At 50.6% G+C, this 23999-nt stretch overlaps 1 protein-coding gene across 3 annotated transcripts in view; it reads left to right on the top strand.

Moving 5' to 3' along the window:
- Nucleotides 1–23999, top strand: part of acad8 (acyl-CoA dehydrogenase family, member 8) — a 181238-nt gene that overhangs the window by 143402 nt on the left and 13837 nt on the right. For all 3 annotated transcript variants that reach the window (XM_072486865.1, XM_072486863.1, XM_072486864.1), the window contains exon 8: nucleotides 1212–1309. In XM_072486865.1, coding sequence (XP_072342966.1) covers nucleotides 1212–1309 — 98 coding nt within the window. The remainder of the gene's footprint in view (nucleotides 1–1211; nucleotides 1310–23999) is intronic.

Raw genomic sequence — 23999 nt, 5'->3', positions numbered from 1 at the left:
CCGGAAGAAACCCACGCAGACACTGGGAGAACATGCAGACTCTGCACAGACAGTGACCCAAGCCGGGAATCGAGCCTGGGTCTTTGGCGCTGTGAAGCAACAGTGCTAACTACTGTGCTGCCACTTTGCTGGATTTGTCCTGCCAGTGGGACAGGGTATGTCTCAGACATTGTAAGGTACGATTCCGTGCTTATGACTAGATTGAGACAACTCTTCTAATTTTGGCACAAGCCCCCAACTGTTAATAACTTTTGCAGAATCGACAAGGCAGGGCTGAGTTTGACATTGTTATTGCTAGATAGTCCATTCGGTTTCAATCCTTAGTGCCTTTCTAACGGTTTGATACAGTTGAGTCATTTCAGACCCGCATTTCTGTGGGTCTGGAGTCAAATGTAGTAGGCCTGACTAGCTAAGGATGGCAGATTTCCATCCCTGAAGGACATTATTGAACCAAATGGGATTTTACGATGATTGATAATGGCCATTATTGGACTTCCATGTCCAGAGATTAATTGATTAATTCAAATTCCACCATCTGCCATGGTGGAATTCGAACCCCTGTCCACAGACCATTACTCTGGGCCACTGGATACTCGTCCAGTGACAATACCACTGACCCCCCTGCAATTGAAATTTCTAGAACTGAGCTTGATAGATTTTTGTTTGACAAGGATATTGTGGTTGACACAGCCAAGGCAGATTGAGTTAAGATTCCAGTTAGCTATTTTGCAGTTAAATGGAAGCACAGTAGCACAGTGGTTAGCACTGGCTTCACAGCGCCAGGGTCCCAAGTTCAAAACCCAGTTGGGTCACTTCTGTGCGGAGTCTGCACGTTCTCCCTGTGTCTGTGGATTTCCTCCGGGTGCTCCTGTTTCCTCTCACTGGTCCCGAAAGACGTGCTGTTAGGTAATTTGGACATTCTGAATTCTCCCTCTGTGGACCCAAACAGGCGCCAGAATGTGGCGACTAGGGGCTTTTCACAGTAACTTCATTGCCATGTTAATGTAAGCCTACTTGTGACAATAAAGATTATCATTAAAAAAACAGTTTTGAAGGGCTGAATGGCATGATCCTGCTCCCATGTTTCTAAGCCTACTGATCTTATCTGTGTCTCTGATTCCTAAGCCCAATGACTCTGTGTCTTTGTACTACAGTATTTAATCTAACATGTGCTGTTTCTAACCCTGTCTAAATACTTGTGATTTCTGCAGCCTCGTGTTCAGTAGGTGCTGCATATGCTTCCATTCTATTAACTCAAGACCACTTAAAAGTTCGCAAGCAGTTCGGCAAACCTCTTGCCAACAGTCAGGTATGAAAGATCCTTTATGTCGAGCTATAGTCATTGCAGAGTGTTGTGCATGTGTGGAGTACAATCATTTGGAAGTGCTTTAAAGTTGCGCTGTGCGCAGTACTCCCACTCCCTATGAAACTCAAAGACGATACTTTGAATGTGCCTTTTCAGGCAGTTTATTCCAGACCGACACCACCCTCTGGATAAAAATTTTCTTCAAATCCCCCCAAAACCTCCTGCCCCTCACCTTGAACTTGTGTCCCCTCGTAACTGACCCTTCAACTAAGGGGAACAGTTGCTCCCTATCCATCCTGTCCATGCCCCTCAAAATCTTTTACATCTCGATGAGCTCACCCCTGGTACAACTGGAGTAGAATTTCCCTAGTTTTTTTATTCTATTCCTCTTGTAATAAATGCCAATATTCAATTTGCCTTCCTCATCTTCGCTGAACCTTCATGCTAACTTTGTGATCCATGTACCAGGACACCTAGGTCCCTGTGTACCACCAACTTCTGCAATCTCTTTTTATTTATGCTGTGGAGATGCCGGCGTTGGACTGGGGTGAGCACAGTAAGAAGTCTTACAACACCAGGTTAAAGTCCAACAGGTTTGTTTCGAATCACTAGCTTTCGGAGCACGGAGGAGGAAGGAGCAGTGCTCCGAAAGCTAGTGATTTGAAACAAACCTGTTGGACTTTAACCTGGTGTTGTAAGACCTCTTACTCTTTTTAGTTTAAGTAGTATGCTACTTTTCTAACCTTCCTGCCAAATGGAAAAGACCCGCATTTTACTTCCATCTGTCCAATATTTGCCCACTCACTTAATCTGTTTATATTCCTTTGAAGACTATTTTTATTCATTGGACATGCACATCTGCTGTACAATGTACAGTTTTGGTCTTTCTTGAAAGAAAATATTGAATTGGGCATTTATTGCCCATCCCTGAGGGGCAGTTAAAAGTCAACTACGTTGCTGTGGGTCTGGAGTCACATGTAGGCCAGACCAGGTGAGGACAGCACATTTCCTTCCCTAATGGGCATTTAGTGAACCAGATGAGTTTTTCTGTTTGAAACAATCGAGAATGGTTTCACAGTCATCATTAGATTCCAGGGGCAAAATTCTCCAATATCGGCGTGATGTCCGCCGACCGGCGCCAAAAACGGCGCATATCAGTCGGGCATCGCGCCGCCCCAAAGGTGCGGAATCCTCCGCAGCTTGGGGGGCCCAGCCCCAACCTTGAGGGGCTAGGCCCGCGCCGGACTAATTTCCGCCCCGCCAGCTGGCGGAAAAGGCCTTTGGTGCCGCGCCACCTGGCGCGGAAATGACATCTCCAGGCGGCGCGGGAGCGTTAGCGGCCGCTCACGGCACCCCCGCGCATGCGCTGTGGAGGGAGTCTCTTCCGCCTCCGCCATGGTAAAGACCGTGGCGAAGGCGGAAGGAAAAGAGTGCCTCCACGGCACAGGCCCACCCGCGGATCGGTGGGCCCCGATCGCGGGCCAGGCCACCGTGGGGGCACCCCCCGGGGCCAGATCGCCCCAACCCCCCCCCCCCCAGGAACCCGGAGCCTGCCCGCGCCGCCTTGTCCCGCCAGTAAGGTAGGTGGTTTAATCCACGCCGGCGGGACAGGCATCCTAGCAGCGGGACTTCGGCCCATCCGGGCCGGAGAATCGCGGGGGGGGGGCCCGCCAACCGGCGTGGCGCGATTCCCGCCCCCGCCGAATCTCCGGTGCCAGAGAATTCGGCAATCGGCGGGGGCGGGATTCACGCCAGCCCCCGGCGATTCTCCGACTCGGCGGGGGGTTGGAGAATCTCGCCCCAGATTTTTATTGAATTTGAATTTCACCATCTGTCGTGCTGGGATTCCAACCCAGGTCCCCAGAGCATTCCTTTGGGTCTCTGGTTTACTAGTCCAGTGACAATACCACTGTGCCACGGCTTCCTCCTGACAACTTACTTTCCTATCTATCTCGATGCCATCAGCAAATTTAGCTACCACAGTCCATTTATCCAAGCCATTGATATAGATTTTGGATAGGTGTGGAGGTCTCAGGGTTATTGTCATGGGTGACTTTAACTTTCCAAATATTGATTGAAACCTCTATAGGTCGAACAGTTCAGATGGGGCAGTTTTTGTACAGTGTGTGCAGGAGGGTTTCCTGACACAATATGTGGATAGGCTGACAAGAGGGGGGGCCACATTGGATTTGGTACTGGGTAATGAACCGGGCCAAGTGTTAGATTTGTTTGTGGGAGAGCACTTTGGAGATAGTGACCACAATTCGGTGTCTTTCACTATTGCAATGGAGAGGGATAGGGCCATACAGCAGGACAAGGTTTATAATTGGGGGAGGGGTAATTATGATGCGATTAGGCAAGAATTAGGGAGCATAAGATGGGAACAGAAACTGTCAGGGAAAGGCACAAATGAAAAGTGGAGCTTGTTCAAGGAACAAATACTGCGTGTCCTTGATAGGCATATCCCTGTCAGGCAGGGAGGAAATGGCAGTGTGAGGGAACCATGGTTCACAAAAGAGGTTGAATGTCTTGTCAAGAGGAAAAAGGAAGAGTATGTAAGGATGAGAAAACAAAGTTCAGAAGGGTCGTTTGAGGGTTACAAGGTAGCAAGGAATGAGCTGAAAAAAGGGCTTAGGAGAGCTAGGAGGGGGCATGAGAAGTCCTTGGTGGGTCAGATCAAGGAAAACCCCAAGACTTTTTACTCTTATGTGAGAAATAAAAGAATGACCAGGGTAAGGGTAGGGCCGGTCCAGGACAGTAGTGGGAACTTGTGCATGGAGTCAGAAGAAATAGGAGAGGCGTTGAATGAATACTTTTCTTCAGTGTTCACAAAGGAGAGGGGCCATGTTTTTGAGGATGAGAGTGTGATTCAGGCGGGTAGGCTGGAGGAAGGAGATGTTCTGAGGAAGGATGTATCAGCAATTTTGAAAAACCTGAGGGTCGGCAGGTCCCCTGGGCCAGATGGGATATACCCAAGGATTCTTTGGGAGGCAAGGGATGAGATTGCAGAGCCTTTGGCTTTGATTTTTGGGTCCTCACTGTCCACGGGGATAGTGCCAGAGAACTGGAGAGTGGCAAATGTTTTCCTCTGTTCAAGAAAGGGAATAGGGACTTCCGGTTGCGGCGGGGATGAGCGAGCCGCACGTTTCGGCGGCTCCAGCTCCGACGGAACTTCGGGCTCTTTTAAGAGCCCCAACGGGGACTTTGCCAGCCGAAAAACCCGGTGCGAGGTGCGTGGGAAGGGAGTCGCCCCCGAAAGACGGAGGGAAAAACCGGCGGCGGCGGCTGCAGCCCGAAGAATCTTCAACCACAAGGTCAGAGGGAATGGAGAACAAAATGGTGGCGGAGAAATCGCAGGCGGCATGGGGGCCTGAGCAGGACGAGGTTGTGAGACGGTGCGTGGATCTGCTGAAGAAGGAGGTAATGACCCCGATGTTACAGGCAATTATGGGGCTTAAGGAGACTTTAAAGACCCAGGAGACTGAGCTTCGCGTGGTGGAGCAGAAGGTGTCAGATATTGAGGACGAGGTCCTGGGCCTGGCGGTTAAGACTCAGACGCATGAGGCACTTCATAAAAAGTGTGCTGACAGGATTGAGGCCCTTGAAAATGGAGCGCGAAGGAAGAACCTTAGGATACTAGGTCTCCCGGAGGGTGTGGAAGGAGTGGACTGTGGAGCGTACGCAAGTAAGATGCTGAGCTCACTGATGGGTGCTGAGGCCCCTGCGGGCCCCATGGAGGTGGAGTGGGCAAATCGGATCCCGGCGAGAAGACCAAAAGCGGGAGAACCACCGAGGGCGATAATCGTGCGATTCTACCGCCTTAAGGACAGAGAAGAGGTCCTGAGATGGGCTAAAAAGGTGCGGAGTAGCAGATGGGAGAATGCTGCGGTAAGGATCTACCAGGATTGGAGTGCGGAGGTGGCGAGAAGGAGGGCGAGCTTCAACCGAGCCAAAGAGGTTTTGCACAAAAGGAAGGTGAAGTTTGGGATGCTGCAGCCGGCAAGACTATGGGTCACACATCAGGAGAGACACTATTATTTCGAGATGGCGGAGGAAGCATGGTCCTTCATCAATGAAGAGAAACTGGACCGGAACAGAGGGACTGATGCTGCAGGGAACTGTTATTGTTGTTATTGTTATTGTTTTTGTTAATGTGATGGTGAAAGTTAATCGAGAAGTAAACCGGGAAAGGGGGGGACATTGGGGAAATGTGGGCGCCGGTGAGGGGGGAAAGGGGGGACATAGTCAGAGAATGGGGAAGGAGAGGGGGAGAGGAAAGGGAGCTGCGCCATAAGAGGCGGGTCAGGTAAAGGGATGTTCCCGTGCTAGAAAGAATAAGGCGGGAAAACAGGCGCAAGGCGGATGGGAGTTCCCTCACACCGGGGGGGTCGAGGGGCGAGCAGGAGTAGCCGGGGTCAGTTGAAGTCAGCTGACTTACGGAAGTGATATGGGGGAGCAATCAAGCTAGATAGGGATCTAGCGGAGGGGGGGGGGGGGGGGGGGGGGAGAAGGGGACAACTGGGTTGCTGCTGCGGAAATCCAAAAGGAAATGGCTAAAGAGTGGGTGGTCGGGGGCGGAATGCGACGCTGGGGGAGCGAGCGGGAGCGCGGAGGCGGGATAGGGGACTGGCCTAGAGAAGGTAATGGCTAGTCGACACGGGAGGGGGGCAGGTAGCCCCCCAGTGAGGCTGATCACGTGGAACGTGAGAGGCCTGAATGGACCGATAAAAAGGGCCCGAGCGCTCGCGCATTTGAAAGGACTAAGGGCAGACGTGGTTATGCTCCAAGAGACGCACCTAAAGGTGGCGGACCAAGTTAGGCTAAGGAAAGGATGGGTGGGACAGGTGTTCCACTCAGGACTGGACGCAAAGAACGCAAAGAGGGGTGGCCATTTTGGTGGGGAAACGGGTAGCATTTGAAGCAAAGAACATCGTAGCAGATAGTGGAGGTAGATATGTAATGGTGAGTGGTAGGCTGGAGGGAATGGAGGTCGTGTTGGTTAATGTGTATGCCCCAAATTGGGACGATGCGGGGTTCATGTGACGGATGCTGGGGCGTATTCCGGACCTGGAGGCAGGAAATTTGATTTTAGGAGGGGACTTCAATACGGTGCTGGACCCGGGGCTAGATAGATCCAGCTCAAGGACTGGAAGAAGGCCGGCAGCGGCCAAGGTACTTAAGGGGTTTATGGACCAAATGGGGGGAGTGGATCCATGGCGATTTCTTAGACCCAGGGCTAGGGAGTATTCCTTCTTCTCCCACGTCCATAAAGTGTACTCCCGGATAGATATTTTTGTTTTAGGAAGGTCGTTGATCTCTAGGGTGGAAGAAGCTGAATACTCAGCCATAGCGGTTTCGGACCATGCCCCACATTGGGTGGACCTGGAAGTAGGAGAGGACAGGGAGCAGAGAACACTGGCGATTAGATGTGGGACTGATGGCGGATGAGGGAGTGTGTGCAAGAGTGAGGGGGTGTATTGAGAGATACCTGGAGGTCAATGACGACGGCGAGGTCCCTGTGGGAGTGGTCTGGGAAGCACTAAAAGCGGTGGTCAGAGGAGAGCTGATTTCTATTGGGGCCCACAAAAGGAAAACAGAGGCCAAGGAAAGGGATAGATTACTGGGGGAGATTTTAAGGGTGGACAGGGAATTTGCAGAGACCCCGGAGGAGGAGCTGTACAGGGAGAGGAGACGACTCCAGACCGAGTTTGACCTTCTGACCACCAGAAAGGCGGAGGTACTGTGGAGGAAGGCACAGGGGAGGAGGTATTAATATGGGGAAAAGGCTAGTCGCCTGTTGGCGCTCCAACTGCGAAAGAGGGCAGCAGCGAGGGAGATAGGAGGAATTAGGGTTGAAAGGGGAGACACTGTGCGAAGGGCAGGAAAGATAAATGAGGTGTTTAAGACCTTTTATGAGGAACTGTATAGGTCTCAGCCCCCAGAGGGAGAGGAGGGGATGCGGCAGTTCCTGGACCAATTGAGGTTCCCGAAAGTGGAGGAGCAGGCGGTGGCAGGCCTGGGGGCGCCGATTGAGGTGGACGAGGTTATTAAGGGACTGGGAAGCATGCAAGCAGGGAAGGCCCCGGGGCCGGACGGGTTCCCGGTGGAATTCTACAGAAAATATGTGGACTTGTTGGCCCCGTTGTTGGCGAGGACGTTCAATGAGGCCAGGGAAGGGGGGACTCTACCCCCGACGATGTCGGAGGCGACGATATCACTAATTTTGAAGAGGGACAAAGACCCGTTGCAGTGTGGGTCCTATAGACCTATTTCACTATTGAACGTGGACGCCAAATTGCTAGCAAAGGTGCTGGCATCGAGGATAGAGGACTGTGTCCCGGGGGTGGTGCACGAAGACCAGACAGGGTTCGTAAAAGGGAGACAATTGAATGTTAACGTGTGACGACTATTAGGGGTGATAATGATGCCCTCAGTGGAGGGGGAGGCAGAGATAGTGGCGGCAATGGACGCAGAGAAGGCATTTGATAGGGTGGAGTGGGAGTATTTATGGGAAGTGTTAAGGAGGTTTGGGTTTGGGAACGGGTTTATTCGCTGGGTTAGACTACTTTATGGGGCACCAACGGCAAGCGTAGTTACAGGTCGACATAGATCGGAGTATTTCCGATTATATAGGGGAACAAGACAGGGATGCCCGCTGTCTCCATTGTTGTTTGCATTGGCAATTGAACCTCTGGCCATGGCGTTGAGAGACTCCAGGAAATGAAGAGGGGTGATTAGAGGGGGAGAAGAACACCGAGTCTCGTTATACGCGGATGACCTATTGTTATACGTGTCGGACCCAGCGGGGGGGATGATAGAGGTTATGCGAATTTTGAGGAGGTTCGGGGAATTTTCGGGGTATAGGTTAAACATGGGGAAGAGTGAATTATATGTGATTCAGCCAGGGGACCAGAGTAGAGAGATAGAAGGCTTACCGCTAAGGAAAGTGGAAAGAAACTTCCGATACTTGGGGATTCAGATCGCTAGGAGCTGGGGAACCTTGCACAGACTTAATCTGACACGGCTGGTAGAACAAATGGAGGAGGACTTTAAGAGGTGGGACATGCAGCCTTTATCGCTGGCGGGCAGGGTGCAAGCAATTAAGATGATGGTCCTCCCAAGGTTCTTATTTGTATTTCAATGTCTCCCTATTTTAATCACCAGGACCTTTTGTAATAAAATAGATAGGAGCATTACGAGCTTTGTGTGGGCAGGGAAAGTTCCGAGAGTAAGGAGGGGGTTCCTTCAGCGCAGTAGGGACAGAGGAGGACTGGCACTACCGAACTTGGGAGATTATTATTGGGCCGCAAATGTGGCAATGATACGTAGATGGATGATGGAGGGTGAGGGAGCGGCGTGGAAAAGGCTGGAGAGAAGGTCCTGTAAAGGGACGAGTCTAGAGGCGCTGGTGACGGCTCCGCTACCGCTCTCACCGAAAAAGTACACCACGAACCCGGTGGTGGCAGCAACACTGAACATATGGGGACAGTGGAGGTGACAGAGAGGGGTGCGGGGAGCCCTGGTGGGGTCCCCTATCAGGAACAACCATAGGTTCGCCCCAGGAAGAATGGATGGAGGATTTCAGAGCTGGTACCAGTTGGGAATTAGGAAGGTGGGAGATTTATTCATAGATGGGACTTTTGCGAGCTTGGGAGCACTGGAGGAAAAGTATAAGTTACCCCGGGGGAATTTCTTGAGATATATGCAGGTGAGGGCGTTTACTAGACAACAGGTGAGGGAATTTCCGCGGCTCCCGACACAGGGGATACAGGACAGGGTGCTTTCAGGGGTGTGTGTCGGAGAGGGCAAGGTGTCAGAGATTTACAGAGAGATGAGGGAAGAGGGGGAGGGGTCGGTGGGCGAACTAAAAGGAAAGTGGGAAGAAGAACTAGGGGAGGAGATAGAGGAGGGTGTGTGGGCTGATGCCCTAAGCAGGGTAAACTCCTCTTCCTCATGCGCCAGACTTAGCCTGATTCAATTTAAGGTGCTACATAGAGCACACATAATGGGGGCAAGATTGAGCAGGTTCTTTGGAGTGGAGAACAGATGTGGGAGGTGTGGCGGGAGCCCGGCAAACCACGCACATATGTTTTGGGCGTGCCCGGCACTGGTAGGATATTGGAAGGGAGTGACGGGAGTGATCTCGCAGGTGGTGAATGCCCGGGTCAAACCAAGCTGGGGGTTAGCTCTATTTGGAGTTGCGGAAGAGCCGGGAGTGCAGGAGGCGAAAGAGGCCGATGTCGTGGCCTTTGCGTCCCTCGTAGCCCGGCGCAGGATCCTACTCCTGTGGAAGGAGGCGAAACCCCCCGGACTGGAGGCCTGGGTAAACGATATGGCGGGGTTTATTAAACTGGAGCAGATAAAGTTTGCCCTGAGAGGATCGGCTCAAGGGTTCACCAGGCGGTGGCAGCCATTTCTCGACTACCTAGGGGAACGTTAGAGGGAAGACAGATGACCAGCAGCAGCAACCCAGGGGGGAGGAGGTTTAGTTGAGTATAGGTCAACAGAGTATGAGGTTTTGTTACTTGTGTATTATTATTATTATTATTATTATTGTTAAAAAGTTAAAAATTTCTGTTTTGTTATTGTTATCGTTTCGTTTGTTTTGTAAGTGGGAAAAATGTTGCTCAGGGAGAAAAGAAATTTCAATAAAATATATTTTTTTTTTTAAAAAGAAAGGGAATAGGAATGACACTGGTAATTATAGGCCAGTTAGTCTTACTTCGGTGGTCGGGAAGATAATGGAAAAGGTCCTGAAGGATAGGATTTATGACCATTTGGAAAGATGCAGCTTAATCCGGGATAGTCAACACGGATTCGTGAAGGGTAGGTCTTGCTTCACAAATTTGATTGAATTCTTTGAGGAGGTAACTAAGTGTGTAGATGAAGGCAGAGCAGTTGATGTTGTATACATGGATTTTAGTAAGGCGTTTGATAAGGTTCCCCATGGTCAGCTCATGAAGAAAGTAAGGAGGTATGGGACAGAGGGAAATTTGGCCAATTGGATAAGTAACTGGCTATCACATAGAAGACAGAGGGTGGTAGTGGATGGAAAATTTTCAGACTGGAGACCAGTTACCAGCGGTGTACCACAGGGATCAGTGCTGGGTCCTCTGCTATTTGTGATTCTTATCAATGACTTGGAGGAGGGGGCTGAAGGGTGGGTCAGTAAATTTGCTGATGACTCCAAGATTGGTGGAGTAGTGGATGAGGTGGAGGGCTGTTGTAGGCTGCAAAGAGACATTGATAGGATGCAGAGCTGGGATGAAAAATGGCAGATGGAGTGTGATAAGTGCGAGGTGAGTCATTTTGATAGAAAAAATTTGAAGCGGATTACAGGGACAACGGCAGGGTTCTCAGGACTGTGGAGGAACAGAGAGATCTTGGGGTTCATGTCCACAGATCTCTGAAGGTTGCCACTCAAGTTGATAGAGCCATGAAGATGTTGTGCCGAGCATTGTCCGAAACCAAGATCAAGCTATCCCACCCCCTGTCATTCTGGTGTGCTCCATGTCCCTATCCAATAACCGCTTGAAAGTGCCTAAAGTGTCCGACTCCACTGCCACAGCAGGCAGTCCATTCCACACCCTAACCACTCTCTGAGTAAAGAACCTACCTCGGACATCCCTCCTATATCTCCCACCCTGAACCTTATAGTTATGCCCCCTTGTAACAGCTACATTCACCCGAGGAAATAGTCTCTGAACGTTCACTCTCTCTATCCCCCTCATCATCTTATAAACCTCTAATAAGTCGCCTCTCATCCTCCACCGCTCCAAAGAGAAAAGCCCTAGCTCCCTCAACCTTTCTTCATAACACCTATCCTGCAAATCAGGCAGCATCCTGGTAAATCTCCTTTGCACCCTTTCCAATGCTTCCACATCCTTCCTATAGTGAGGGAATTCCATAGTTATGGAGGAAATTCCAGGATTTTGACCCAGTGACAGTGAAGGAATGGATTGAATTGCATTTGTTTATTGTCACGTGTACCGAGGTACAGTGAAAAGTATTTTTCTGCAAGCAACTCAACAGATCATTAAGTACATGAAAAGAAAAGAAAATACATAATAGGGCACACAATATAACTACATAAACACCGGCATTGGGTGAAGCATACAGGGGTGTAGTGTAGTCAGATCAGTCCATAAGAGGGTCGTTTAGGAGTCTGGGAACAGCGGTGAAGAAGCTGTTTGAGTCTGTCCGTGCGTGTTCTCAGACTTTTGTATCCCCTGCCCGATCGAAGAAGTTGGAAGAGTGAGGAAGCGGGGTGGGAGAGGTCTTTGATTATGCTGCCCGCTTTCCCCAGACAGCGGGAGGTGTAGATGGAGTCAGTGGTTGGGAGGCAGGTGCGTGTGATGGACTGGGCTGTGTTCACGACTCTCTGAAGTTTCTTGCGGTCTTCGACCGAGCAGTTGCCATACCAGGCTATGATGCAGCCAGATCGGATGCTTTCTATGGTGCATCTGTAAAAGTGGGTAAGAGTTAATGTGGACATGCTGAATTTTCTTAGTTTCCTGAGGAAGTATAGGCGCTGTTGAGCTTTCATAGAACTTGCAGTGCTGAAGGAGGCCATTGGGCACCGGCCCTTGGAAAGAGCACCCTACCCAAGCCCACACCTCCACCCTATCCCCGTAACCCAGTAACTCCAATTAATCTTTTTGAACAGTAAGGGCAACAGCACGGCCAGTCCGCCTAACCCGCACATCTTTGCACTGTGGGATGAAACCGGAGTATCCAGATGAAACCCACGCACACACGGGGAGAACGTAGAGACTCCGCACAGACAGTGACCCAAGCCAGGAATCGAACCTGGGACCCTGGAGCTGTGAAGCAACTGTGCTAATCACTATGCTACCGTGCTGCCCTTCTTGGTGATAGCGTTGACGTGGGTGGACCAGGATAGATTTTTGGTGATGTGTACCCCTAGGAATTTGAAGCTGCTAACCATCTCCACCTCGATTGATGCTGACAAGGGTTTGTACAGTACTTTGCTTCCTGAAGTCAATAACCAGCTCTTTAGTTTTGCTGGAATTGAGGGATAGATTGTTGTCGCTGCACCACACTACTAGGTTCTGTATCTCCCTCCTGTATTCTGACTTGTCGTTATTCGAGATCCAGCCCACTATGGTCGTATCGTCAGCAAACCTCTAGATGGAGTTGGAACCAAATTTTGCCACGCAGCCATGTGTGCGCAGGGAGTATAGTAGGGGGCTACGTATGCAGCCTTGCCATGCCCTGGTATTGAGGACTGTTGTGGAGGAGGTGTTGTTGTTCATTCTTGCTGATTGTGGTCTGTGGGTCAGAAAGTCGAGGATCCAGTTGCAGAGTGAGGAGCCAAGTCCTAGGTTTTGGAGCTTTGATATGAGCTTGGCTGGGATTGTGGCGTTGAAAGCGAGCTGTAGTCAATAAAGAGGAGTCTGAAGTAGGAGTCCTTGTTGTCGAGATGCTGTCGGGATGAGCGTAGGGCTAGGGAGATGGCGTCTGCTGTGGACCGGTGGTATGCGAATTGCAGTGGATCAAGGTGTTCTGGGAGTATAGAGTTAAGAACATAGAACATACAGTGCAGAAGGAGGCCATTTGGCCCATCGGGTCTGCACCGACCCACTTAAGCCCTCGCTTCCACCCTATCCCCATCACCCAATAATCCCTTCTAACCTTTTTTTGGTCACTAAGGGCAATTTATCATGGCCAGTCCACCATACCTGCACATCTTTGGACTGTGGGAGGAAACCGGCGCACCCGGAGGAAACCCACGCAGACACGGGGAGAATGTGCAGACTCCGCACAGACAGTGACCCAGCGGGGAATCGAACCTGGGACCCTGGGTTGTGAAGCCATAGTGCTATCGACTTGTGCTACCGTGCTGCCCACTATAGTTGATGCGCTTCATAACCAACCTCTCGAAACACTTCATTACAACTGAAGTCAGGGCCACCAGACGGTAGACATTGAGGCACATTGCCTGGTCCTTCTTTGGCACCGGTGGTCTTCTTGAAGCAGGTGGGGACTTCGGAGCGGAGTAGGGACAGGTTAAAGATGTCCGCGAACACACCTGCCAGCTTGTCTACGCAGACTCTTGAGTGCACGACCAGGAATTCCGTCCGGACCCGTCGCCTTCCAAGGGTTCACTTTCAGGAAGGCCGATCTGACTTCGGAAGCTGTGGTGGTGGGTATGGGTGTGCTATGGGCTGCTGGGGCACTCAACAGTGGATCGTTGGTTTCCTGCTCGAGCTGAGCATAGAATGCATTGAGTTCATCGGGGAGGGGTGCACTGCTGCTGGAGATGCTGCTCGGCTTCGCTTTGTAGCCCGTTATGTTGTTTAGGCTTTGCCACAACCGCCGAGAGTCTGTAATGCTGGTCTGTGGCTCTAGCTTGGTCTGATATTCTCTCTTGGCATCTTGGATGGCTTTTCGGAGGTCGTACCTGGCTTTCTTGTATAGGTCAGGGTCGCCTGACTTGAACGCCTCAGACCTGTCCTTCAGTAGGGAGTCAATCTCGCGATTGACCAATGATTTCCGGTTGGGGAACGTACGTACTGCTTTCTTTAGCACGCAGTCATTCACACATTTGCTGATGAAGTCTGTGACGGTGGTGGCATACTCTTTTAAGTTAGTCGCTAGTTCTTACATATGGACCAGTCCACTGTCTCTAAGCAGTCACGACGGAGCTCTTCTGTTTCCTCGGACAAGCACTGCACGACATTCTTAGCTGGATTTTCACGCTTGAGTTTCTGCTTGTCTGCCAGGAGAAGGAGCACCGTCTTATGGTCTGATTTTCCAAAGTGCGGTCGGGGGATGGAACGGTAGGCGGCCTTGATTTTTGAGTTAATGTGATATATGGTGATATATGGATGGCGAGTGACTTGGAGGGGAACCTCTCGGTCGTGGTGTCCTGGGTATCTGATCCTCTTGTCCTTCCAGATGATTGTGGTCGTGGGATTGGAAGGTACTGCCTAACGAACCGTGACGAGTTCCTACAGTGCATTTTGTAAATGCTACACACTGCTACCACTGTTCATCGGTGGTGGAGGGATTAAATGTTTATGGTAGGGGTAGCAATCAAACAGGCTGCTTTGTCCTAGATGTTGTCGAGCTCCTTGAGTGTTGTGGGGGCTGCACTCTCCAGTGGGGGGGTGGAGTCTGGATATTTTCCAGGTCTTGCTGCATTTGAACATGAACTGCTTCAGTATCTGAGGAGTCGCGAATGGTGCAATCATCAGTGAGCATCCCATTTCCGGCCTTATCATAGAATTTACAGTGCAGAAGGTGGCCATTCGGCCCATCGGGTCTGCACCTGCACTTGGAAAGAGCACCCCACTTAAGCCCACACCTCCACCCTATCCCCGCAACCCAATCGAACCTAAGGGCAATTTAGCACGGCCAATCCACCTAACCCTGCACATCTTTGGACTGTGGGAGGAAACCGGAGCAGCCGGGGGAAACCCACGCAGAGACGGGGTGCAGACTCCGCACAGACAGTGAACCAAGCCAGGAATCGAAACTGGGACCCTGGAGCTGTGAAGCAACTGTGCTAATCACTATGCTACCATGCTGCCCTATGATGGAAGGAATGTCTTTGATGAAACAGCTGAAGGTGGTTTGCCCTAGGACACTACCCTGATGAACCCTTGCAGTGATGTTTTGACCTCCAACCACCTTTCTTTATGTTGGATTTGACTCCCACCAGAGGAGAGTTTTCTCCCTGATTCACATTTTTCCAGTTTTGCTGCGGCTCCTTGATGCCATACTCTGTCAAATGCTACGCCTGATTCAGCTCTTTTTTTAAAATTTATGTTTATAAATTTAGAGTACCCAATTAAGGGGCAATTTAGCACGGCCAATCTAACTGCTCTGCACATCTTTGGGTTGTGGGGGTGAAACCCACGCAAACACGGGGAGAATGTGCAAACTCCACATGGACAGTGACCCAGAGCCGGGATCGAACCTGGGACCTCAGCGCCGTGAGGCAGCAATGTTAACCACTACGCCACCGTGCTGCCCTTGCATTCAGCTCTTTTGTCCATGTTTGAACCAAGGCTGTTATGAGGTCAGGAGCTGAGCGTCCGTGAGCAGGTTATAGCTGAGTAAGTGCCACTGGATTGCGCTGTTGAAGACCCTTTCCATCACTTTTTTAATAGTAATCTTTATTGTGTCACAAGTAGGCTTACATTAACACTAAGTTACTGTAAAAATCCCCAGGTCGACACACTTCGGCGCCTGTTCGAGTACACTGAGGGAGAATTCAAAATTTCCAATTCACCAAACAAGCACGTCTTTCGGGACTTGTGGGAGGAAGCCCATGCAGACATGGGGAGAACGTGCAGACTCCGCACGGACGGTGACCCAAACCGGGAATCGAACCCGGGTCCCTGGCGCTGTGAAGCAACAGTGCTAACCACTGTGCTACCGTGCCGTCCTATTGCTGATGATCGAGAGTAGATGGATGCGGCGGTAATTGACCTGTTTCGATTTGTCCTGTTTTTTATGTACAGGACATACTGGGCAATTTCACATTGCCGGGCAGCTCCAGTTTTGTAGCTGTACTGGAACAGCTTGGCTAGAGGCATGGCAGGTTCTGGAGCACAAATCCTCAGGAATACTCCTGGAATATTGTCACGGCTCATAGCCTTTAGAGTATCCAGTGCCTTCAACCATTTCTTGAAGTGAAGGAAGTGGGCAAATCAATGGCAGATGCAGTATAATTTGGATAAGTGTGAGGTTTTTCACTTTGAAAGCAAAAACAGGAAGGCAGATTACTACCTGAATGGTTGTAAATTAGGAGAGGGGAGTTTGCAGTGGGACCTGGGTGTCCTTGTGCACCCGCTGAAGGTAAGCATGCAGGTGCAGCAGGCAGTAAAGAATGCTAATGGTATGTTGGCCTTCATTGTGAGAGGTTTCGAGAAGCAGCTATGGGTTTGCCACAGTTGTACAGGGCCTTGGTGAGGCCACACCTGGAGTATTGTGTGCAGTTTTGTTCTCCTTCCCTGAGGAAGGATGGTCTCGCTCTCTAGGGAATGCAGCGAAGGTTTACCAGACTGATTCCAGGGATGGCGTGACTGTCATATGAGGAGAGATTGACTAGGTTGGGATTGTTCTTGCTGGAGTTCAAAAGAATGAGGGCGGATCTCATAGAGAGTTATAAAATTCCAACAGGACTAGACAGGGTAGATGCAGGGAAGGTGCTCCCAATGATGGGTGTGTCCAGAACCAGGGTCACAGTCTGAGGATTCAGAGTAAACCTTTTCGGACAGAGATGAGGAGACATTTCTTCACCTAAAGAGTAGTGAGCCTGTGGAATTCATTACCATCGAAAGTAGTTGATGCTAAATCATTGAATATATTCAAGAGGTGGCTAGACATAGCACTTGGGGAGAATGGGACCAAAGGCTATGGGGAGAAAGCAGGATTAGGCTATTGAGTTGGATGATCAGGCATGATCGTGATGAATGGCGGAGCAGGCTCAAAGGGCCAAAAGGCCTCCTCCTGCTCCTATCTTCTATGTATCTATGTAAATCACGTGGGGTGAATCAATTTGGCTGAAGACTGACATCTATGATGCCTGGGACCTCCGGAGGAGGCCAAGATGGATCAGTCACTCGGCACCTTTGGCTGAAGATTGGTGCAAATGCATTACCATGGGCGAGATTCTCCACTCCCGCGCCGGTTGGGAGAATCGCCTGGGCCGACAAAATTTCCCGGGACGCCGGTCCGACGCCCTCCCACGATTCTCCCAAGCGGCGGGAACGGCCCTGTCGAGTTCCACAGGCCGGAGAATCACCGGAGATACCCAAAATGGCGATTCTCCGGCACCCCCGCTATTCTCAGGCCCGGATGGGCCGAGCGGCCTGGCCAAAACGGCGGGTTCCTCCCGGCGCCGTCCACACCGCGATCGGTGCCCATCGATCGTCGGGCCGTCCTCTCTGAAGGAGGACCTCCTTCCTTCCGCAGCCCCGCAAGATCCGTCCGCCATCTTCTTGCGGGGCAGACTGAGAGGGGACGGCAACCACGCATGCGCGGGTGACGCCAGTTATGCGGCGCCGGCCGCGTCATCTATGCGGCGCCGCCTTTACGCGGCGACAAGGCCTGGCGCATGTCGATGACACGGCCCCGATCCTAGCCCATTATCGGGGCCGTTTCGCGCCGTCGTGAACCTCGACGGCGTTCACGACGGCGCGGCCACTTCGGCGCGGCAGTGGAGAATCCCACCCCTTATCTATTACGCTGATATGCTGGGCTCCTCCATCATTGAGGATGAGAATATTTGTGGCGCCTGCTCCTCCAGTGAGTTGTTTTAATTGTCCACCACCATTCATGGATGAATGTGGCAGGACTGCAGAGCTCTTCTATGCTGTTTGGCTATATCTGTTATATCTGTTCGAAGTCTATCCCATATAGCACAGTGGTAGTGCCACACAACAAATGCAGGGTATCCTCAATGTGAAGGCGCGACTTCGTCTTCACAAGGACTGTGTGCTGATAACTCTTACTGATGCTGTCATGGACAGATGCATCTGCGGCAGGCAGGTTGGTGAGGATGAGGTCAAGCCTGTTTTCCCCTCTTGTTGGTTCTCTTACCACCTGCAATAGTCGCAGTCAAGCAGTTATATCCTCTAGGACCCAGTCAGCTTGGCCTGTGGTGGTGCTCCTGTGAAACTACTGGGTTGACATAAAAAACAATTGTGTTCACTAATGTATTTCGGGGGTGGGAATCTGCCATCCTTACCTGCCGTTATCTATGTGTGTTTTCAGATCCACTGTAGTGTGGTTGAGTCCTAACTGCCCTATAAAATGCCAAAAAAGTTGTATCAATTCACATTGACAAAGCGAGGTAAGAATAAAGAAGGATAGGTCACGCTGTGCTGACCTAGGCATCAAACATGCCAAGTGAACACGGCTCAGTCAACCTTGCAACGTCCTGCTGACTAACAACTGGGGACTTAGGACAGAATTGTGAGAACTGTCCTTCCACCACATTGTAGCAGTGTGGCCATGTAAAATATGCACTATAGCAACTCAACAAGGCTCCTTCGACAGCAACTGCCAAACCCACAACCTCCACCAAATAGAGCAAAGGGGACCTCGGCGCCGTGAGGCAGCAGTGCTAACCACTGCGCCATCGTGCTGCCCTCTGAAACCTCATTTCTTTTCTTTTTTTTAATAATTTTTATTAAAGGTTTTCATAAAATATCAATAACAAAATGAGAAAGAAAAAAGAACCCAACAGGGTTAAGTACAAAACACAATCTAAAAAAGCAACCCCCCTAACCCCTCCCCCCCCGTACCTAAATAATAAATTAACATTAACACCCCGACTTAAGACAACAGGTGTATACACCCCCTCAGACCCTTCCAGTGTAAATAACATAAACAAAAATAAAGTAACCCCCCCCCCCCCCGAGCTGCTGCTGCCATTGACCAATGTCTATCGTTCTGCCAGAAAGTCTAAGAACGGTTGCCACCGCCTAAAGAACCCTTGTACCGACCTTCTCAAGGCGAATTTCACCCTCCAATTTAATGAACCCTGCCACATCGCTGATCCAGGATTCCACGCTTGGGGGCCTCGAATCTTTCCACTGAAGGAGAATCCTTCGCCGGGCTACCAGGGACGCAAAGGCCAGAGAAACCTCATCTCTGATGGCACTGTAGCCGTACTGACATCAGATAGATGACTGGACTACTAAAGATATGAATTCAAATTTCACCATGGCAGCTGGGGAATTTAAATGTAATTAATCTGTAATGAAATGTTAGTCTTATTACTAATGATCATGAAACTAGCAGATTTCATTAAAAACCCTTCTGGTTCACTAATGACCCTCGGGAGGAAATGTGCTGCCCTCAACTGGTTTGGATTGCACATGCTTCTAGATCCACAGCAATGGTTGACCCCTAATTGCCTTCTGAAAAAAAACACTGTGGGTGCACCTACACCACATGGACCTTTGTGTATCAAGAAATTGGCTAACCACAACCTCCTTGGTGGCATTTAGGAATGGGTAATAAATGCTGGTCTTGAAGTTTTTTTTAAAAATCCTACAAATGCTTATGGTCTTTGAAGTCATTGGTCTTGATGGGATGAATTCTCTTTTGCTGAGCATATAGAACATAGAACAGTACAGCACAGTACAGGCCCTTCAGCCCACAATGTGTGCCAACCATTTGTCCTAATCTAAGATCAACCTAACCTACACCCCTTCAGTTTACTGCTGTCCATGTGCCTGTCGAAGAGTCTCTTAAATGTCCCTAATGACTCTGACTCCACCATCTCTGCTGGCAGTGCATTCCACACACCCACCACTCTCTGTGCAAAGAACCTACGTCTGACATCTTCCCTATACCTTCCTCCAATCACCTTAAAATTATGTCCCCTCATGACAGCCATTTCCATCCTGGGGAAAAGTCTCTGGCTATCCACTCTATCCATGCCTCTCATCACCTTGTACACCTCTATCAAGTCACCTCTCTGCCTTCTTCGCTCCAGTGAGAAAAGCCCTAGCTCCCTCAACCTTTCTTCATAAGACATGCCTTCCAGTGCAGCAGCATCCTGGTAAATCTCCTCTCTACGCTCTCCCAAACTAAATGAGGCGACCAGAACTGGACACAATATTCCAAGTGTGGTCTAACTAAAGTTTTATAAAGCTGCAGCAAAACCTCGCGGCTCTTAAACTCAATCACCCTGTTAATGAAAGCCAACACACCATACGCCTTCTTAACAACCCTATCAACCTGGGTGGCAACTTTGAGGGATCTATGTGCGTGGACCCCAAGATCCCTCTGTTCCTCCGCACTTTCAAGAATCCTGGGCGAGATTCTCCACTCCCGCGCTGGTTGGGAGAATCGCCTGGGCCGCCAAAATTTCCCGGGACGCCGGTCCGACGCCCTCCCACGATTCTCCCAAGCGGCGGGAACAGCCCCTTCGAGTTCCGCAGGCCGGAGAATCGCCAGAGACACCCAAAATGGCGATTCTCCGGCACCCCCGCTATTCTCAGGCCCGGATGGGCTGAGCGGCCAGGCCAAAACGGCGGGTTCCCCCCGGCGCCGTCCACACCTGGTCGCTGCCGTCGGGAACAGCGCGGGAATGCTGGGGGGGAGGCCTGCGGGGGGGGGAGGGGGGATCCTGCACCGGGGGGTACCTCAAATGTGGCATGGCCCGCGATTGGTGCCCACCGATAGTCGGGCCGTCCTCTCTGAAGGAGGACCTCCTTCCTTCCGCGGCCCCGCAAGATCCGTCCGCCATCTTCTTGCGGGGCGGACTCAGAGAGGATGGCAACCACGCATGCGCGGGTTGGCACTGGCCAACCCGCCCGTGCGCGGGTGACACCAGTTATGCGGCGCCAGCCGCGTCATCTATGCAGCGGCGCCTTTACGCGGCGACAAGGCCTGGCGTATGTAGATGACGCGGCCCCGATCCTAGCCCATCGTCGGGGCCTGAATCGGTCGGGATCGGGGCCGCGACGGCGTGGGCACTTCGGCACGGGAGTGGAGAATCCCGCCCCCTGCCTTTAACCCTGTATTCAGCATTCAAATTCGACCTTCCAAAATGAATCACTTCACATTTATCCAGGTTGAACTCCATCTGCCACTTCTCAGCCCAACTCTGCATCCTGTCAATGTCCTGCTGTAACCTGCAACAATCCTCAACACTATGTGCAACTACCCCAACCTTTGTGTCATCGGTAAACTTACTAACCCACCCTTCCTCAGCCAAGTCATTTATAAAAACCACAAAGAGCAGAGGTCCCAGAACAGATCCTTGTGGGACACCACTGGTCACCGACCTCCAGGTGGTACACTTTCCATCCATTACCATTCGCTGTCTTCTTTCGGCCAGCCAATTTTGTATCCAGACAGCCAAATTTTCCGAATGAGCTTACCATGGGGAACCTTATCAAATGCCTTACTGAAATCCATATACACCACATCCACTGCCCGACCTTCATCAATGTGTCTCGTCACATCCTCAAAGAATTCAATGAGGCTTGTGAAGCATGACCTGCCCTTACAAAGCCAGGCTGACTATCTTTAATCAGACTATGTTTTTCTAAATAATCATAAATCCTATCTCTCAGAATCCTTTCCAATATTTAGCTCACCACAGACGTAAGACTGATTGGTCTATAATTCCCAGGGATTTCCCTATTCCCTTTCTTGAACAGGGGAACAACATTCGCCTCCCTTCAATCATCCGGTACTATCACAGATTATCATAGAATTTACAGTGCAGAAGGAGGCCATTCGGCCCATCGAGTCTGCACCGGCTCTTGGAAAGAGCACCCTACCCAAGGTCAACACCTCCACCCTATCCCCATAACCCAGTAACCCCACCCAACACTAAGGGCAATTTTGGACACTGAGGGCAATTTATCATGGCCAATCCACCTAACCTGCACATCTTTGGACTGTGGGAGGAAACCGGAGCACCCGGAGGAAACCCACGCACACACGGTGAGGATGTGCAGACTCCGCACAGACAGTGACCCAAGCCGGAATCGAACCTGGGACCCTGGAGCTGTGAAGCAATTGTGCTATCCACAATGCTACCGTGCTGCCTTACTAATACAGTGGAGAGTGAGGACGCAAAGATCATCGCCAACGGCGCAGCAATCTCGTCCCTCGCTTCCCGTAGTAACCTTGGGTATATCCCGTCAGGCCCAGGGGACTTATCTATCCTGATGCTTTTCAAAATATCCAGCACATCCTTCTGAAAATCAACCTGTTTGAGTCTATTAACCCGGTTCACACTGTTCTCATGGGCAACAAGGTCCCTCTCTCTCGTGAATACTGAAGCAAAGTATTCATTTAGGGCCTCCCCCATCTCTTCAGACTCTAGGCACAAGTTCCCTCCACTATCCCTGATCGGCCCTATTCTCACTCTGATCATCCTCTTCTTTCTCACAAAAGTGTAGAATGCCTTGGGGTTTTCCCTAATCCTACCCACCATGGCTTTTTCATGCCCCCTTCTAGCTCTCCTCAGCCCATTTTTGAGTTCCTTCCTGGCTACCTTGTAACCCTCGAGAGCCGAGTCAGATCCTTGCTTCCTCAACCTTATGTAAGCTTCCTTCTTCCTGTTGACTAGAAGCTCCACTTCTCTTGTCGTCCAAGGCTCCTTCACCTTACCATTCCTTCCTCGTCTCAGTGGGAGAAAACTATTCAGCAATTGCAGCAAGTGCTCCTTAAACAATCCCCACATTACTGCTGTGCATTTCCCCAAGAACAATTGTTCCCACTTTATGCTCCTCAGCTCCTGTCTAATCGCAGTATAATTTCCCCTCCCCCAATTAAATACCTATCCCCCTCCATGACAATGGTAACGGTCAAGGAGTTGTGGTCACTGTCACCGAAATGCTCTCCCACCGAGACATCTGACACCTACCCTGGTTTGTTGCCGAGCACCAAGTCCAATATGGCCTTCCCCCTAATCGGCCTATCTACATATTGAGTCAGGAATCCTTCCTGTACACACCTGACAAAATCTGCTCCATCCAAGCCATTTGCACTAAGGAGGTTCCAGTCAATATTAGGGAGGTTGAAGTCACCCATGACAACAACTCTGTTATTTCTGCACTTTTCCAAGATCTGCCGCCCAATCTGTTCCTCTGTCTCTCTGCTGCCATTAGGGGGGTCTATAGAAAACTCCCAATAAAGTGACTGCTCCTTTCTTGTTTCTGACTTCCACCCATACTGACTCAGTAGACAAACCCTCCTCAACTACCTCCTTTTAGCAGCTGTGGTGCACTCCCTAATTAACAGTGCCACGCCCCCTCCTCTTTTACCTCCCTCCCTATTCTTCTGAAAACATATAAACCCCTGAACATCTAACAACCATTCTTGCCCCTGTGAAATCCATGTCTCCGTAATGGCCACAACATCGTAGTTCCAAGTCCTGATCCATGCTCTAAGTTCATCTCCCTTATTCCTGACACCCCTTGCATTGAAACAGACATACTTTAACCCATTCCACTGAGTGCAACTTTGCCCTATCAACTGTCTATCCTTCCTCATAGACTTGCTGCATACTATTTCTGCCTGTTCAACAGCTACCCTATCCTCTGATCCATAGCTCTGATTCCCATCCCCCTGCCAAACTAGTTTAAACCCTCCCGAAGAGCTCTAGCAAACCTCCCACCCAGGATATTGGTGCCCCTCCAGTTTAGGTGCAATCCATCCTTCATGTACAGGTCCCACCTTCCCCAGAAGATATCCCAATGATCCACATATCTGAAGCCTTCCCTCCTGCACCAGCCCTGTAGCCACGTGTTCAACTGCACTCTCTCCCTGTTCCTTGCCTCACTTGCACGTGGCACCGGTAGCAATCTTGAGATCACTACTCTGCTTGTCCTGCTTTTTAGCTTCCAACCTAACTCCCTAAAATCACTTTTTAGATCCTCATCCCTTTTCTTAGCTATGCCGTTGGTGCCTACGTGCACCACGACTTCTGGTTGCTCACCCTCACCCTTACGAATCCTGTAGACTCGATCAGAGACATCCCTGGCCCTGGCACCCGGGAGGCAACATACCTTCTGGGAGTCTCGATCACGACCACAGAATCTCCTATCCATTCCCCTAACCATTGAGTCTCCTATCACTATTGCTTTTCTGTTCTCACCCCTTCCCTTCTGAGCCACAGAGCCAGACTCGGCCGCTAGGGCCTTCCTCCGTTAGGTCATCCCCCCCCTAACAGCATCCAAAACGG

The sequence above is a fragment of the Scyliorhinus torazame genome, chromosome 21, assembly GCF_047496885.1.
Source record: "Scyliorhinus torazame isolate Kashiwa2021f chromosome 21, sScyTor2.1, whole genome shotgun sequence".
In the NCBI taxonomy this organism is placed as follows: domain Eukaryota; kingdom Metazoa; phylum Chordata; class Chondrichthyes; order Carcharhiniformes; family Scyliorhinidae; genus Scyliorhinus; species Scyliorhinus torazame.
Note: the sequence above shows the minus strand (reverse complement) of the source record. Positions and strands in the feature narration are given on the sequence as shown.